At 44.9% G+C, this 18,147-nt stretch overlaps 1 protein-coding gene across 1 annotated transcript in view; it reads left to right on the top strand.

The window, feature by feature from the left end:
• CLEC19A (C-type lectin domain family 19, member A) overlaps window positions 1-17,899 on the top strand; it is a 24,989-nt gene extending 7,090 nt beyond the window's left edge. Inside the window, exons 2-5 of the mRNA XM_008577620.1 lie at window positions 9,492-9,657; window positions 13,293-13,386; window positions 15,952-16,084; window positions 17,286-17,899. Coding sequence (XP_008575842.1) covers window positions 9,492-9,657; window positions 13,293-13,386; window positions 15,952-16,084; window positions 17,286-17,365 — 473 coding nt within the window. The 3' untranslated portion in view covers window positions 17,366-17,899. The remainder of the gene's footprint in view (window positions 1-9,491; window positions 9,658-13,292; window positions 13,387-15,951; window positions 16,085-17,285) is intronic.
• Window positions 17,900-18,147: the final 248 nt, after the last annotated feature.

The following is an 18,147-nucleotide window of genomic DNA, read 5'->3' as shown; positions in this document are numbered from 1 at the left end:
TATCAGAGACTGCGTGGCTTAAACAGATACGTATTTCTCACAGTTCTGAAGGCTGGTAAGTCCAAGATCAAGGTATGGACAGATTTGGTACCCTGTGAAGGCTCTCTTCCTGGCTTGCAGATAGCCGCCTTCTTGCAATGTCCTCACATCACAGAGAGAGAGTGAGAGAGAGAGAGAGAGAATACTCTGGACACTCTTCCTCTTCTTATAAGGCCACTAATCCCATTGTGAGGGCCGCACCCTCATGACCTAATCTAAATCTAATTACCTCCCAAAGGCCCCACCTCCAAATACATTCACATTGGGGTTAGGGCTTCAACATATGCATTTGGCAGGGACACAAACATTCAGTCCATAACAGTGTCTTTGCATCCCTGCACGTGGGCCTCCATTTCCTCACCCATGCAGTGGGCAAGCAGAAGAGAAGTTTCACAAAATATCCTTGAAGGCTGCCTTGTATATCCCAAGATCTTGCCTTTCTGCCCAGTGTAAGTGGACAGGGGCTGAGGCTGAGTTTGAGAGAGGGAGAAACTAGAAGAGTTTTCTCTAGCTTGTGCCCATGGCACCTCTCTGAGTCTCAAGTTTCCTCACCTGGAAAGTGGGAATAATCAGGATGCCTACCAAGGGTTTTAGAAATCTTCAGTGAGATCATGCAGGTAAAGCACTAAGCACATGGTCAGCACTTGAAAATGACAGTTATCACTATTAACACTTCTGCCACTGCAGTTGCCGATGTTATGATAGAATTGGCCAGGAGACAAAGTTTTCTGTCATGACAAAAAGCCTCCACTGTAGAAAGAAACTTCCAGACATCTATCCCCAGGCTTACTCTATAGATAAGGCAACTGAGATCATGTCTAACCCAGCAACCTTGGAGATCTCAGAGTTTGGAACGCAAGGAACAGTCCTATCCATTCAGCCCCGCTCTCCCATATTACAGATATGGAAATTGAGGCTATAGAGGCCAAATGACCTGGCCAAGGTCATCACTGGTCCAAGTGGCAGTTCTACAGCTTCCCTGGCTTCCAGGCCAGCAGAAAACCCAGTTCAAGCCTGAGCAGACAGATTCTCTAGTGGAAAGTGGTTTCAACCCAGAGACAGTGTGTGAGTGAGAGTGAGTATGTGAGTGTGAGCGTGAGTGTGCATGTTGATGTATGACTAGGGAGGACTTATGGGGGTCTTCATGGGCCCTTGCAGATCATGAGGGTGGGTGTACATGCAAAAAAACGCCCTCTTTATTAAGGGTGAGCTCAGTTTTTCTTCCTCCTCTGGGTATCCCCGGCCTTTGGATGCAAAGTAGAACAGGCCATGGTCATTTATCCCACTGCCTGAACATGCAAATATATGCGAACAGTGCAACACAGCCACACTCCTTTAGACACCTCCAAGAGACTTGGGAGGATTTAGCCAGACTAGATCCTTTTCCCAAAACCTTTTCTCTGAACTTGCCTCTGATCACTTTGTGGAAGTGGATTGACAAGTGCACAGTGCTTAGAACAGTACCCGGCACCTGGTAAGAGCTCAATGAATATTTGCTATTATGATTCTTCAACCATCAAAAAGTTTTCTTTCCCTGGCTCCTGAGCCCAAGAACTTTACAAAGGAAATGACAGCAAAGTGTTTTGAAGCTCAGGAGCCTCTTCTGCAAGGCTTCAGGGGTGCAGATGGGGAATGGGTTGAATTCTATAGCCTCTTCTCTACCCTCCAAGAACCTGGCATTGTACTCTCAGGTCTGGGTAGGTTCTGGGACCTAGGCTATTTCTGCTGTAAAAATATCTAATGTTTATCAGAATGCCTACTTATGAGCTGGGGACTGGCTTCCTCATGAAATAGGAACTATTATCGTGCCCATTTTATAGATGAGGAAACTGAGGCACAGAGAGCTGAGTTTGTCTGACGAGGACTGTCTGACTCTAGAGTCCAAGCTCATAAGCTGGAGCACAGAGGCCTGGGCAAGTGGATGTCTTGCCGTCTATAGTAGATCTGATCCTGGAGTGTCCCTTGGACACTGGTTTATTCCTGCTCCCCCTCTATGGTTACAGAGCACTCGGTGCATACTTCTAGAACATTTGTTGGTATATGATGACTCACTGCCACATGTGTGTTCCTCCTTACAAATTGTGAGAAACTTGAGGGCACAGACCTCAAGCCAAATACACACCCAGGAACCTTACTGACTTATTTGCTTAATTCATTCATTGTTAAATTTGCTGTTTAATATATTTATTATACAAATGAGAAAATGGGGACTAGAAAAAGATGTTTTCTGGAGGTGCTATAATGTTGAGAAGTTTCTGAGTCTTACTCCTGGCATCGCCACTTGCTGGGCATGGAAGCAAGTGACTTAACCTCTCTGAGCCTCAGTTTTCTCACGTGTAAAATGGGCATGACACTGATGCCTCTTTCTAGGTTGGTCTCAAAGAGTCACATACTAAGCACCCAGTGAATGGTCACTGTTATTAGCAACATAAGAAATTGCCCAGTGCTTTTCTCTGTGTCATGCAACTTCAAGAGCAGCCCAGAAAAGAGAAAGCAAAGTTCACGCAGGAGAGATGGGGACCCCAATTCTGCTTATGGGAGCGGCTCACTGCGAAGGAAGACAGTCTGGGAGTACAACCGGTGAGGTGGCAGGAGGGTAACCAAGCCCTCCCAGCAGTCACTTTCCTGGAGCCTGGGAGACCCTTCCTTCTGGCCCCCTGGGAGCATCCAGGGCCCAGTATGGGGATTGGGCGGACAAATGTGGCCCCCAAAGTCTCCTCCGCCCCCTCTGCTGGCTGGGTCCCAAGGCTGATCTGGGCAGGAGGCAGCCGGTGGTGCATTGGTGGGCGGCTGGATGGGGGCCAGGAGAGTGAGCAGCCAGATTGAGTAGGAAGGTGACAATTTATTCTTTTAGAAAGAGAGAGAGGGGGAATAAAGAGCCCCAAATTCCACCGGTGTGTTTTCCTTCCATAACAAGCTCAGAGCTCCCAAGAGCTTGGACTCCCGCCCCAACTGGGAGACCTTGGGGGCTTTGGGTGCTGCTTTTAATTCTTGTTATTGAAGTAAAAGACCATGTAGTTTGGCCTCCTGGTTTCCAGAGCAACAAGCTCTTTTGTGCATCCCTCCCCCTGCCACCACCTCCGCTCCCTCTACTTCCCTCCCCCTCCCCAGCCCCGTCGCTTGCTCCTCTCCCCCTGAAATTCCCAGCCAGCTAAACCATTTCCAATTATCCTAATGCCCCATTTTCTCTCACACCTCCAGACCTTTGCACATGCTATGCCCTCCACCAGGAACACTTTCTCTGACTTTTACTCATCCTTCTCAGTTGAGATATCACCTCCTCTAGGAAGCCTCCTGGATCTCCAAGTCTGGGGCATATGTCACTTTTAGGTGCTCCTGCGGCAGCACTCTGTATTTCCCCCATCCAGATAAGGGACTCGTGGCACCCTGTCATAATCACCTGTGGGCTCCTTGAAGGCAGGGACAATGCAGCCACCAATTCAACTGGGGGAGAAAAGGAGCGAACAAGTTTCCAAAATAATTTAGGGGACTGCTTCCTCAAGTTTTTGCTTGCATGACACACGTTCACAAATTACATATTAATGACACCTTTATTTCTGTGCTTATTTTTCTTAATCTTGGTTTTCATAGATTGCAAGACCCATGCGGTCAGAAGCCATGTCTGTAAATTGCCACAGTATCTCCCCATGTAGCCAACTGCTGAGACCAAATAGGTGCTCAAATAGTACTTGCTGAATGAATGAAAGACCAGACCATGGAGAATGGAGCAAAAGAAAATGGGCTTAAATGCAACAAGAATCTCTAAGTCTGTAACCAGACAGCCTGGCTTCAAATCCCAGCTCTGCCAGTTAGGAGCTGTGTGATCTTGGGCAAGTTAGTCAACCTCTCTGTGCTTTGGTGTCTTTGTCCGTAAAGTGGGATGATAGTGGTACCTACCTTGTAGGATATGTGAAGACTAAATAAATTAATATGTATAAAGCGCTCCACACGATGCCTGCACACGGTGAATGCTCGGTGAAAGTTGTCTCTGGTTATCGTGTTGCCATCATTACCTGACTGACAAGTGGTGAAGCTACGGATTAGCAAAAGCTGGTTTGGGATCAGGTTGATGAAAGGCCTTCTAGTTCCAGTTTCTAAATCCTAGAGGTAAAGGGAGAAGGGGGACAGCAGGCAGGTTGGAGTTAATCATCATCCCAGCACAAGCCAGCACTCCTTGTGCCTCCCAGGTCCCCCCAATTAAAGGCCTTTGCCTGCCCAGGTGGAAAAAGGAGAAATTGAGCAGTGACCTGTCACAGCCCCTTTTTCTGGTATGTTTCACCGCAGGCATCCATAACCATCATTTGCTCAGTGCAGAAAAGCAAAGGGACCGGAAGTGGGGAGGAGGGGTGTAAATAGCTCAGGGGGCTTGTTTTCCACATTTGGGGGGCCGGGCTTCTTTTTTTTTTTTTTTTTTTTTTTTTTTTTTTTTTTTTTTTCTTTTTGTCTTTTTTACTGACCGGTAATGGGATCGCAACCCTCGGTGTCGCGCCTGTACCGGGGACTGGCAACGGGATTGCAACCCTTGGTGTTGTGCCCGCACCGCGCTCAGCCAGTGAGCCGGAACCGGTCTCCACATGGGATCCGAACCCTCGGCGGGAGCGCCACCACACTTCCCAAGCGGCGCACTCTCCAGTGCGCTACCGGGCCGGCCCAACCAGGCTTCTTTTTAAAATGTCCACCAAGCTTTAAGACCAAAGACCTTCCCTCCTCCTCTCCACACCCTGCTCCGTCCATTTAATTAGTTATTAATTTCTCTTAATTTTCCAAGCCCTATTCAGTGAGTGCATGAATGAATGATTGAGTGAGTAATTACACAGGTTCCAGCTTTCAGTCTGGTGCACTGGAGACCAGCACTTCTCAGATTTTCACATGCACTCACATCACCTGGGGGATCTTGTCAAAACGCGGATTCTGAGCCAGTGGTCGGGGGGAGGGGGGGCCTGAGAGTCTGCATTGATAATGAGCTTCCAGGGGATACTAGTGTTGCCCCATCATTCATCTAAACAACATGGCAAACCAGGATCATCAGTCAACCTGCCTTCAGTGCTTGGTTAGAAAACTCCAGAAATGCCATTCTAGTGTCACAACTCACCAGTTTTGGAGGCATCAGGACACATGGGTGGTGAACACAGCCTTCTCACCATTTTCTCAAAACGTTACCCAAAAGAAGTGGTGTTTGATTCCCTTCATGTATTTGTTCATTCAAAACTAATTATTGTGCACCTACTATGTGCTAAGGCACTAGGGGGAGAGGAGTGATCACCACAGATGCTGACAAAGGGTCGGTTGGTGGGGGGGACCAACACTGAACAAGAATTCACAGGGACATGTACAAGTCGAGGTGCAGACAGCTCTAAGAGCATCTGCTAGAGGCTCCTGCCTCGTCTTCCCTGAAGTCACTGTGCAGCTGAGATGCAAAGGAGAGGCAGGAATTGGCTGGAGGTTGGTGGGGGGGACCAACACTGAACAAGAATTCACAGGGACATGTACAAGTTGAGGTGCAGACAGCTCTAAGAGCATCTGCTAGAGGCTCCTACCTCGTCTTCCCTGAAGTCACTGTGCAGCTGAGATGCAAAGGAGAGGCAGGAATTGGCTGGAGTCAGGCTGAGGGAAGCATCTGTAAAGGTCTGGACATGTGTTTGAAAAATGGCAAGAGTCTGAGCAAATCTAGAGCACAGAATAGTAAGAAGGGGTGAGAGGTGGGGGATAAGCCAGAGACAAGCAGATCCCAAGGGAAATGGGACTCCTGGAGGGGGTCAGTGAGATGAGATCAGGAGGAAGGACCCTCTGCATCTGGGAGGGGAGGCAGGAAGAACAGCTAAGAGGCCATTGACAAGGAATTCTTGAGAGGTGCTGGGGCAGAGAGAATGTGGGAGGGAAAGAAAGAAAGGAATGAATTAGAGAGGTGCTCAGGAGATGGAATAGACAAGATGAAAACTGATTGGGTGTGAGGAGGGGGAAAAAAGAGGAGGTAAAGATGATTTGGGCAAATGTCCAACAATGCTGGAAAATTTTAACCAATTCCAGCCAATTCTAATCAATTTTATCTAATCCCATCCAATCCTAGCTACAGTATTTGATGTCAAATAGAACATGTAGGTAGAGTAAGTGTAATGGGTATCCTAAGTTGGATCTGGGAACAAAAAAGAAAAACACTAAATAAAGTATGGAGTTTAGTTAATAATTTTGTATGTGTGTTATTTTCTTAGTTTTGTAAGATGTAACTTTAGGGGAAACTGGGTGAAGAGTCTGCAGGACTGCTCCAGGCTATCTTTGCAACTTTTCTGTAAATCTGAATGTATCCCAAAATTAAAAATTTACATTCTAGGGCTGGCCCCATGGCTCACGCGGGAGAGTGCGGCACTGGGAGCGCCGAGGCTGAGGGTTCGGATCCTATGTAGGGATGGTCGGTGCACTCACTGGCTGAGCGTGGTGCGGACCACACCATGCGGAGGGTTGTGATCCCCTTACTGGTCAAAAAAAAAAACAAAAAACAAAAAAAAAAGTTTACTTTCTAAAAAGTGAATGAAAAGAAAAAGAGTTAGAGGTCAAAGAGGGTAGAGATTCCCAGATCAGACAATATGGTGAATTAGAGATCACAAAACCCTCCCACAGTCGCCATGCAGAAATCCACATGAACTTTTACGAACATCCTTTTAAAGTAAAGCTGGACTTCCAAGAAAGCGAGAGGAGTCCTCAGGGGCCAGAAACAAAGATAGAGGCAAAGCCCAAAGCAGTGGGCACATCGCCACAGATCCCTGGGCAGGCGTCAGCCTGGGTAATGCAGGGGCTTGAGTTTTAACACCCACACGACAGCAGGAGGTGAAGTCAGAGTCATCGAAGCAGGGAAAGAGACTGGAACCCTTTCTTAGAGCTGAGACTCATGAAGAACTCCACCTTCAGCAAAAGGGAGACCAGGAAAAAAATCCTCCTATGGTCAGAGAGAGATGTCAAAGAAGTTTGTCTGCTTCATCCTAAACTCAGGAAGGAAAATTTAGATTTCCCTCCGGCATTCTTTGGTGAGCTCTGTGCCATTAAATTGAAACATGATGTTAAAGCAATGTCCCCAGTGCTTTTAAGTCATGGGTTTATAATAGTAAGACATTTAAACTCTATAATTAGAGAAATAACCCCAAATCTACTTCGAATCAGTAGTGTGGCCCGTGGCTTAATTTTCGTTAAAGAAAGTACTGAGAGGCTTAGAAATGTGGGGATGTGCTGGGATGTTTTGTGTTGGTGCACTGTGAGGTTATTTTACATTTTTGGAGTTCTGCCTTCTGTCTAGGGCAGTGTTTCTCAACCTTAGCCCTGCTGACATTTGCTTCGGATCATTCTTTGTTGTGGGGGGCTGTCCTGTGCATTATAGGAGATTTATCAGCATCCCTGGCCTCTACCCACTAGATGCCGGTAGCACCCCCTCTCCCAGCTGTGACAACCAAAAATGTCTCCAGCCATTGTGCAAAAGAGCTTCACAAAGGACTCAGCAACAAAATCCAGTGTTCCGAGGGGTCCTTCAACACCCTTAGCCAACGCCACCTAAGGCATCAAAGCAGTGTCCTCCCAACCAAAGCTCTCTGTTGAGAAAGTAGGAGACTGAGACCCAGAGAGGTGGGATCAGCCAGGTCTCATCAGCACAGCTGCTAGGGGTGGGGGAGGAGCTGGTTCTGGTCAAATGGGAAAGCCCAATGGCTCTGACCAGTCCTGGGAAGCATGGCCTGGAACCTGCCTGCTCAGCATAGCTCACTGAATTAAAGCTACTGTCCCTTTCTTTCCCCAGAAAAACGCACATAGGTGCGCGCACACACACACACACACACTTTTGACTTTGCATTTGATTTCAGAGGACTCACTGGACCCCTGAAGCCCATCAACCCCAGTTATAAAACCCTAAGCTCACTGTTAATAATTATATTATTATGGAACAATCAATATATGCCAAGCACTCGGTGAATTTATTCACCCCTAATTGGCCCAGCAACCCTATAAGGTGGGTGCTATAAAGACCATTAGCCATTCTCAGCCGTGTTGACTTTCCATCATGAAGCATCATATGGATATTATGAGAAAAGACTTTGAAGTCAGGAGGCCTGGGTTCAAATCCCTACTCTGCTACTTATTTGCAAGATGAACTTGGGCAAATCACTTAACCTGTTTCAACCTCAGTATCCCTATATGTGCTTGGCATATCATCAATGGTCAATGAATGTTGTGCATTATTCTTTATTATTCCATGAGCTCAGCCAACTGTTATAGTGTTCTGAAGGCAAAGATTCCACATCTCTGGGTGGCCACAAAAGGGACCCCAGAGATCAGCTAGTTTGACAGCCACGCAGGGAAGGGATGTGCCAACATATCACAGCAGATCAGGCACAGAGCTGGGGTTGGGACCCAGGCTTCCCGACCCCAGTCTAACAAATTTCACCACTGCGCACTTCCTCCCTCCCAGATAAGCCGCCCAACCTACTGTGAGGAAGGCTCTTGGCATGTCTACCCCAGTCAGTCATCAAGTCGTGGTTTCCAAGAAAAGTATCTCCTAAGAAGACTTTGGAGGGGCTGAGTCTTGGGAAAACTTGCTTGTCTCAAATATGGATTTTTCCTTTATTCCTTTTCATAGTTAAGAACAAATCCTGGGCCCGAGTAGTTTGATGGCAAAAGATATAAATAGTCTTGGCTATCACTTGTCAATAAACAAGTGGGAAAATATGCTCCCTTGCCAGAGAGGCCAGGATTGCAAATTGAAACAAGATACCATTTTTTGCTTATAAAATTTGCAAAGATTGCCATGAAAGTGATAACATTCAGCACTGGCAAGGGCAGAGTGAGATGAGCACTCTCAGACATCGCCGTGGGAGTATAAATTGCTTTCAGGAGGCAATTTAGCAAATTGTATCAAAGCCTTAAAAAATCTCTCCTCAGAAAATCATCAGAAATGCCGAAAAAGCTCTATGCACAGTACTGTTGATCATGGAATTTTTGTAATAGTTTTTTAAAAGGGAAGCAATCTAATTATCCAACAATAAGGGAATGATTAAATAAACTCTAGGAGGGCCACTCAGTAGAGTATTCAAGAGCTATTTAAATCAATGTTTACAAAAATGTGTAATGACATGGGAGATATGCTTATACTCTTTAATTTTTAGAAATCAGAATACTGACTAGTGTATATAGTATAATATAATCTCAACTGCATTAAAATATACACCACATATAAATGTGACACAAGGAAAAATATACCAACATATTAACATTTCCCAAATGTTCTATGATAAGCATATATTACTTTTATTATTTTGTAAAATGTAGGTATGCGTGTGCTTTTTGGACCTCAAGCATCAAGTTGCATTAGTCACAATGGGACATGTTTTACTTTCATTCCTGAAAAGATGTAATTAGCCGTAAACAATGTCAGCCCTGCCAACCTTCCTCCCATTCCATTTTCTGTCTGCCCCCAGCCATGCCAGAGCTGTCTCAGGCTTCCCTGTGTCCCCTGTTCTGGATGGAGTTCAAAGGCCACTGCTACAGATTCTTCCCTCTCAATAAGACCTGGGCCGAGGCCGACCTCTACTGTTCTGAGTTCTCCATCGGCAGGAAGTCCGCCAAACTGGCCTCTATTCACAGGTGGGTAAGTGGGATCCTTGGTCCTCCAGATCTGACCAAGCACCCCTTTGGGAAAGGGAGTGGAGGATTGTGTTTATCTTTGGTAATTGAAGCTAGTCTTTTATCCAGCCCAATTTCTCCTTGAAATTATCCTTGACAGTAGAAGGAAAAGCATTTAGCAGGTGTAGCAAATTGCATGCTGGAAGGTCCGTCTTCATAAGTGCCCATCTTGCACTGCGCTCTGCTCTGTATCACGGGGGGTTGACCCTGTGATACAACTGATATAATGAACATATAAATAATATAATATAAAGAATAATAAGTGACATTTATTTGCTAAGTGTTTCTGCACATCATCTCATTAAAGCTCCCTCAAACCATATTTGGTCGGTATCCTCATTTTTCAGGTAAGGAAACTGAGGCTCCAAAAAGGTAAGCAGCTTGCTCAGAATTACACAGCTATTAAGTGGGGGAACTGAGTTTTGAACCTGAGGAGCCAGATTCCATGGCCTGCCCTCCGAGGCCTCCCTCCACATTTTCCAGCCACTCTCACCATCTTGAAATCTACAATCTGGTGCAGCCCTTTCGCTCTCCAGCCTCTGCACATTCCCTTCCCTCTCCTGGGAATCCACATCCGTCTATTTCTTCACCCTCCAAGCCAGCTCTGATATCTCTTCACTGAAGTCACCTCTGACTTCCTGGAGCCCTAATTACGTTCATTATCCATCTCTCCTAGAACAATCCTTTCATCACAATTTAACCACTTTTTTTCACATCTGATTTCACTGCTGATTCATGAGCTCCTTGGGCCAGGTGTAATATGCTCCATTGGCACCCAAACTACAAATCACAATCTTGCCTCTGTTCTTCAAGAATCTCAGAGACTAAGTTGGAAAGAGGGCTGGTTCTTTATGTTACAGAGTCACTGAGTTTTGTTAAGAATAGAGAAGGTACGCTGGCTGGTTAGCTCAGTTGATTAGAGCACAGTGTTGATAACACCAAGGTCAAGGGTCCAGATCCCCATACCAGCCGGCCACCAAAACAACAACAAAAGAACGGAGAAGAGGTCCTTTATCTTGATTTCCAAATGAGTCTTGAATCCACCCATCTATTCATCCACTGAATATATTGAACACCTACTGTATTCTTGGTAGGGCTGAAAAATATACTGAGACAGTCAAGGTCCTACCAGGACAACAGGAACCACTATAGGTATTTAAACCAGAAACTGTAATACATATACGAGTGCTGGAGGCTCAGACCTTAGAGAGGCAAACTAGAGGTGCACACTAGCAGAAAGCCAATTCCACACTTGAGCTGGAAGGCAGGCCAGTCCTATGAGAGCTGGAGTCACTGAAGAGAGGCAGCCCCTGCCAGAGACTCTCAAGCAGAGAAGGAAAAGCTCTGGTTTCTCCCTCCTTCTTATCCTTCAGTGTCTCCACAGTGCCTCCTATTAGCTGGAAGCCAGCTGACATGGAAACCTGAGAAAGGCATTGTTCAGGGGCCAGATCCCCTGTGATCCAGAGCAGAGCACAGTGCAGGACTGGCACTTACAGAGATGGAAGGAAAAAAGCTCCTGTTCTTTTCTGCCACGAGTTTACCTTCTTCCTCTCTTCTCAACTCCCTCATCCCAACATTCTCTCCCTTCCTTCTCTTATACAAGTTGTTCCCCACTTTGGTAATACTTTACTGAAAACATGTAGAAAAGTTGAATTTGAACACATTCACTTGTTATAAATGGGGTTCAGTTCTCATAAAGCTAAGTAGTATTATCAAATCCCTGATTTCATCTTATCTTTGAGATACAATCCAATTCTATACAGCATTTTCTTCATGCTTTTTCATTTCGTTCATTTCCTTTGTAATTAAACAGACAATCAGCTTATGTGCACGGAACCTCTGATTGAGGTTTAAGATTCTAATACTTGCAGCTTACCAAATAATGTCCATCTTTATTCCAAGTGGCAGTAGAATTGAATTAAGTTCATTTGATCTCTGCTTCTTATTACCTGCAGCAGTACCTTGGGCCCTTCCGTTTTCCAGTGATTTTGATCAGATATGGAGGAAATGTAATAAAATATTCAAATAGTTGTCCAAACAGGTGCTGTTGAACAAAGACGGTGACGGTGCTAAAATAACTAGACTGCTGCTCCACCAGGTGACTGCTCAAAATGCATGTTCAGCAGTTGATACAGGAAAGCCCAAACTGTGCATCAGAGAAGCATTCGAGGATGCCATTGCTAACCCAGCTGGGTAGAACCAAGATCAAAAACCATTGGACTGAAGAATGCTTCGTCCCCAGAAATCTCGACACTGTCCTTTTGGACAGAACACATGCTCTCAGAGCACCAACATTAAATAGAGTCTGGTTATGGCATGGGAGAAAATGTCAAATAAAAATGCGATGGATATCAGCCTGTGGGTCCTTGCAACCCATTTAGGGAAACCAGACCCTCAGAAATATAGAACTAAACTAATAAGCCAGCCCCTGGGGGCACAGGAACTTTGGGCTACAGGCAGTCAAGGACTGGACAGAGAATGTTCATGGAAGGTTTTTTGGAAGCACTGGTCCTGGATCAGGATCTTGAGGACTGGGAAGCTTAGGGGATGACAGCAGATGTTCCAGATGAAGAAATCCATGGGAGACATTCTGAGCATTGATTAAGAACATTAGAGCCAGGCAGTGCTAGACTCTAATTCCAGCCCCATCACTTCCTACCTGCGTGATCTTGACCATGTCACATAAAATCTCCAAGCTAAAGAGTCCTCAACTGGGAAAGAGCCATAATTACACTGACCTTTTAAAGTTGTGGGGCTTTAAAGACAATGATGCATCTAAGATCCTTATACAGTGCTTGGAAAACTCAAAGCTCAAGAGTGGGAGCTGTTATTATTTTTATTAATTTTAATAAGTTATAATTTTATAATTCTGCCTATTATTTTCTTAGCATTCCCATATCAGGTCTTCTTTCTAAGGGCAAGCAAACCTTGCCTCCCCACTCCGCCCTTTTCCTTCCTCTCCATTCCCTCCATTAGTATTTGTTAAGTAACTTCCAGCATGTGACTGCCTGGAGTGCTGTGTTGAGAAGGATTCTGAGTGCCAGAATTCTAAATGCTGCTCATTTGGAATAGATTAGCGATTTCTTCCACAAACATGAAACTAAGGAGAGTAAATATTTCGCAGGAACGCAGAAAAGATTTTGGAGATGGTATGTGAGAAAAGATTAGGAGAGAGGGGGATATATAAAGCCTGGCAGGGTAAGGAGGGCCTGTGAGAGAGAACGAAAATGGCTAGAGGAGATTTTCATTAAGTTATGTGATGTGTGCAGTGCGAGGTAAACCCCTTCCATTGTTTCTTGAGGATATCTTCAATATAATCCACTTTGTTTGCTAGTGTTTTTGAGATGGATTTAAATTTTTAGGGCTGAATAGCAGAGCTGAGTTCTCTGAGGTGGCCTGGGTCAAATCCAGAGATACCCATGTGGGGATAGCCACATATGGGTGACCTAGTTAAAAAAGAAAAAGGAAGCAGGATTGCATCATATCCTCTCTTTACTTTGGTCCAGGAAGGTTAACGAGGATTGCTATCAATTTTTGACTCAATGCTATGAAAAGAGGCAACAAGTAACGTGCTACTCTGTTTCTTACATTCGCAGCTGGGAGGAGAATGTCTTTGTGTACGACCTGGTGAACAGCTGTGTTCCTGGCATCCCAGCTGACATCTGGATAGGCCTTCATGACCACAGACAGGTGAGGTAGCCATGGCCATCAGGTTCCCTTGGAAGCTTCAACCAAGATTCCATTTTGATTTAACAAACCTTTCATATATGTGCCAGGTCATTGCTATGCAACCAGCATGCAGAGAAACCAGACACCAAGATGCCACAGTTAGAATATGATAAATGGGAAAGAGGATATGATGGCAACTATAGTATGGTCAGTGAAAGCCTCCATTTTAGCTTGGGTTCTCAAAAAAACAGACACCAAAATGTGATTAGATGTGCAAAAGATTTTTGAGGGGAAACATCTGTGAAAGAAAAAAAGAGGACAGTGGCATAAGGAAGCAGGGAAGGACTTCAGACCACAATGTGGGTCTTAGACCTGTGAAAGGAAAGGGGGGGAGGAAGGACTGGGTAAGAAGAGCCTCAGATCACAGCACAGTTCTGAGAAAGTCTCGGCTTGGCCAAAGGGGAGTCCCCCAGTGAAGGAATCTTGCATCGGGCAGGAATAGGCCAGCCCCGACATGCCGAGTCACTGACTGGGAACAGCCTGGACGCATGGTCTCACTGTGACTGCAATGGTAGATCCAAAGGGAAAGCAGCATGACCTCAGCACAAACAAGGTGTTGAATCCAAAGAGGCAGGAGAGCTGGAGCTGTCAGTCAACTCCACTCCCTGCAGCTGGTCTTCCCGAAGATGTTCTAAGCAGTGCACTTGCACGGACACCACAGCCTCTCTGGATAAAAGATATTGAAGCTAGTGTCTAACAGATAAACAGGAGTCAGCCAGAGCTAGAGCATTCCAGGGAGAGGGAACAGCATGGGCCAAGGTCCTGAGGTAGGGGAGATCATGGCACATTCAAAGAAGTTAAGGAAGACCAGTGTCTCGGATGCAGCGTGGGGCAGAGGTAGCTGGAATAATGATGGGAAATAAGGCAAAAAAGGGTGGCTTGGGCCAGATATCCTACCTGGCAATATCACAGCAGACTCCACCTGGATATTTCATCCCCAAACTTTCCCCAGGCAAGCTGCATACTGAGTCTCTGTTTTGCATGTATGATTCTTGCCCTGCCTCAGAGCACTAGAGGGTGGCTTGGGCCAGATATCCTACCTGGCAATATCACAGCAGACTCCACCTGGATATTTCGTCCCCAAACTTTCCCCGGGCAAGCTGCATACTGAGTCTCTGTTTTGCATGTATGATTCTTGCCCTGCCTCAGAGCACTATAGAGAACAGAGTTCCAGTTCCAGCTCCTGTTCTGCCACTTACTGGCTGGTAGGTAACTTTGGACAACTTTTTAAAATCTCTCTGAGCCTCAGTTTCTCTGTCTGTAAAATGGGGATGATAATAATAGTGCCTTGTAAAAAACAGATGAGCTAATGTATAATAAAGAGCTTAACATGGTGCTGGGCATGCTATAAGACTTCATTAAGGATGGTGGAAGTTGCTGTTAAAGTGGCAGAAGTAATAGTATGGCTAGATTCAAAATCAACTTTTTTTTAATCAATAGAATTAATCTGGCAAGAACCCACATAGAAGTTGTAATTTAAAAGCATTAAAATTTCCATTTATAACAGCAACTTTAAAATTGGATTATAACTATGTTAAATCAGCATTTAAAGAACTTGAATTACAAGACCTAATAATAACAACAACAATAATAGCAAACCATACAGAAAAAGGGCTTGTTTTGTTTTGTTTTTTCCTTTTCAGGGTTAGGCACCATGTGCCAGGCATGTTGGTGAGTCCTTCATATTCTTTAATTCATTCAACACTCACAACAACTCTCTGAAGGAAATATTACCTCCAGTGTATAGTTGTGGAAACTGAGGATCAGAGAGGTTAAGTAACTCATCCAGGTTGTAGAGCTAGGAAGGGTATGGAGATGGCATCTCAAGCTCTAGTCTCTCTCTCCCTCTCTCTTTCTCTCTATCAGAAATAGCATGCTATTTTAATTATATGACATGGACTCCATAATCATTGGTGCCTTGTAGGATACTTTTCTAAAAACTTGAATAAATGGAGAAATGGATCTTGTTCCTGGACGTTGCAAAAATATAGTTCTTTCCACAGTTAATTTGCACATTTATTTGCAACACCAATCAAATTCCCAACAGGACTTTTCTTGAAATTGGACAGGGTAATTCCATATCGGGCAAGAAAAACACAAAAACTATCTAACAAAAAGAAGAGTACTGAAGAGTGATTCCCATTCACTGGTGAAGTGTAGTAGCTAGAATCTTGGGTACTGGAGTCAGGTAGTCCCAGGTTTGAATTCCAGCATGAATGCCTTATTAACTGTATGAATTTGGGTAGACCAATCTGAGTCTCAGTTTTCTCATCTGTAAAATGGAGATGATCATGCCTGCTTTGAGGATAAAATGAGTAAGGAGACTGGCGTGGCACATAATAAGCCTTCAACAGATGGCAGCTAGTAATAGCAGTAGTATCAGATAGCAGTAGTATCAGCGAGGACTTCTGCACAGAGGTATTCAATATAGAGGTGCTAGAATGTTATCCCTGAGCTGGAGCTGTCCCAAATGCCTGACCTTCCTCTCCTTGACTTGCTTCTTTGCCTCTGGGGAGACTCCCCCAGGAAGGGCAGTTTGAGTGGACCGATGGCTCATCCTATGACTACAGCTACTGGGATGGGAGCCAGCCAGATGATGGCATCCACATGGACCCAGAAGAGGAGGACTGCGTGCAGATATGGTACCGGCCCACCAGCGGTGGGTGCCCCTGAAACCACATCTCTGGGGGTGCTGGGGAGGCTCCACGTGGCACGGGAGGTGGCCAGGAGACTGGCAAATTGTTCAGCACCTTGGAGAGCACTCAGGGGGTAGTTAGGGTGCTAGGGGCATGGCCATTCTCCACAGTGGACGTGTTTTGTACAATACTTAATGATGCGTTATTGACACGCAGACTGATTTGAATGAAAAGACTTTAGAGATAGAAGCATGGAAAAAAAAAAAGACTTGTACAGAGAGCAAAGTATGATGCTTCTGTCAGCTCACAAAAGCACTGAAGTGCAAGTCCACCCCAGGCCCCTACTCCTGAATATTAGAACAAGACTGTGCCTGGGGTAGCACTGAGGTGTAGGTAGTGAAGAGTATAGATGTGGGTTCGAATCCTGGCCCTGTTGCTTTCTAGCTCTGTGTTCTTGCAGGGAATAACTTACCCTCTCTCTTAGATTCCATTTCCTCTTCTATAAGATCGGTTTAAAAATTGTTCCTACCTACAGGACTCTTATGAGGACTCTGGAGTTGACTGCCCTTGTCTGAACTCCAGATTCTCCTCTTATTAATTGTGTAGCCCAATGAGAATGCCTTAACATCTTGGTGCCTCNAAAAGAAGAAGAGAATGTACATAAAGTGGCTGCCATGGTTAGCGCTTGGTATTAACCATCACCATCATCATCATCACTGACAAATCATCACTCCTCACACCAATCTTAAGAAATAAAAACTATTAATATTCCCATTTTGTAGATGAGGAAACTGAGGCTCAGAGAAGTTGAGCAACTTGTTCAGGGTCACACAGCATGCAACTAGTGGAGCTGGGTTTCACACCCAGATCTACAGAACTCCAGAACCAAGCATTTAACTACTATTCCCTCTTTGCTCCTTTTCTTTTCCTAATTAGGGGAGGGAGGTATGGAACTGCTTACTGTCCTGGAGCTGCCCTGGAGCCTGGTAGCCAGAGTTAGGCCAAACCTCTGGGTAAAGTCTGTCCTCCCATCCTTAGTGACAAGTCAAGACCAGCTTTATGAGACAGTGAGGCTGGAGCAGTCTTGTAAAGCATAAGCAAGAAAGGGCTGCAAGTGTAGACATGAGCCTACTGGAGAGGACTTTTTCTCCAGTAGAGTGGTGGGGTTAGTTTTATTGTGGTGGATGGATCTTCACTCAGATTCTCTGCTTCTTTCCACCACAGCTCTGAGGTCATGGAATGACAACACCTGCAGCCGGAAGTTCCCCTTTGTCTGCAAGATCCCATCTCTGACCATTCATTGATCCAGTGTTGCCCTCCTGAAGTGAGCTCAACTCCAGCATCATCTCATAGCAGTACCTAGTGTAGAGTTGACACTGAATAAACGTAAAACACACATAGGAGGTAAATCTCTCAGAGAGATTTTAAACAAGCAAATCTTAATTACACAGGGTGGCCACTTGGCCAAGTGACAGGAAATCCAACTCAAACTGGCTTAATAAATAAAAAGAGGTGGTGGATTTATTGGTGCAAGTAACAAAAATCTGGGCTTGTTCTGGATTCAGAGTCTAATCGTGAGAGCTTGATGTGGGTCACGTGCCCACACCTGACACAGTCACTCTGGCATATGCTGACTGGCTAGGCCCTGCAAAGATGCACATCACTGGGGCAGAATGTGTGGGAGTCAATATCAGCTGAGGGGCTTGGAGTGAGAAAAAGGTGGGGATATTGATCAAAGGTACAAACTTTCAGTAACAAGATGAATAAGTTCTGAAGACCTAAGGCACAGCATGGTGACCGCAATTAATAATAATGTACTGTGTACATGAAATTTGCTAAGAGAGTAGATCTTAAGTCTTCTCACACACACACACAAGAGATAAATATTTGAAGTGATGGAGAGGTTAATTAGCTTGATTGTGCTAATAATTTCACAATACATACATCAAAACATTATGTTGTACATTTTACATATATACAATGTCAATCTTACTTCAATAAAACAAATAAAAGTATATATACATATTTATATATTATTTATTTATAATATATATTTACCTATACATATATATTTATTTGCATTTTT

The sequence above is a fragment of the Galeopterus variegatus genome, unplaced genomic scaffold, assembly GCF_000696425.1.
Source record: "Galeopterus variegatus unplaced genomic scaffold, G_variegatus-3.0.2 Scaffold1552, whole genome shotgun sequence".
Taxonomy (NCBI): domain Eukaryota; kingdom Metazoa; phylum Chordata; class Mammalia; order Dermoptera; family Cynocephalidae; genus Galeopterus; species Galeopterus variegatus.
Note: the sequence above shows the minus strand (reverse complement) of the source record. Positions and strands in the feature narration are given on the sequence as shown.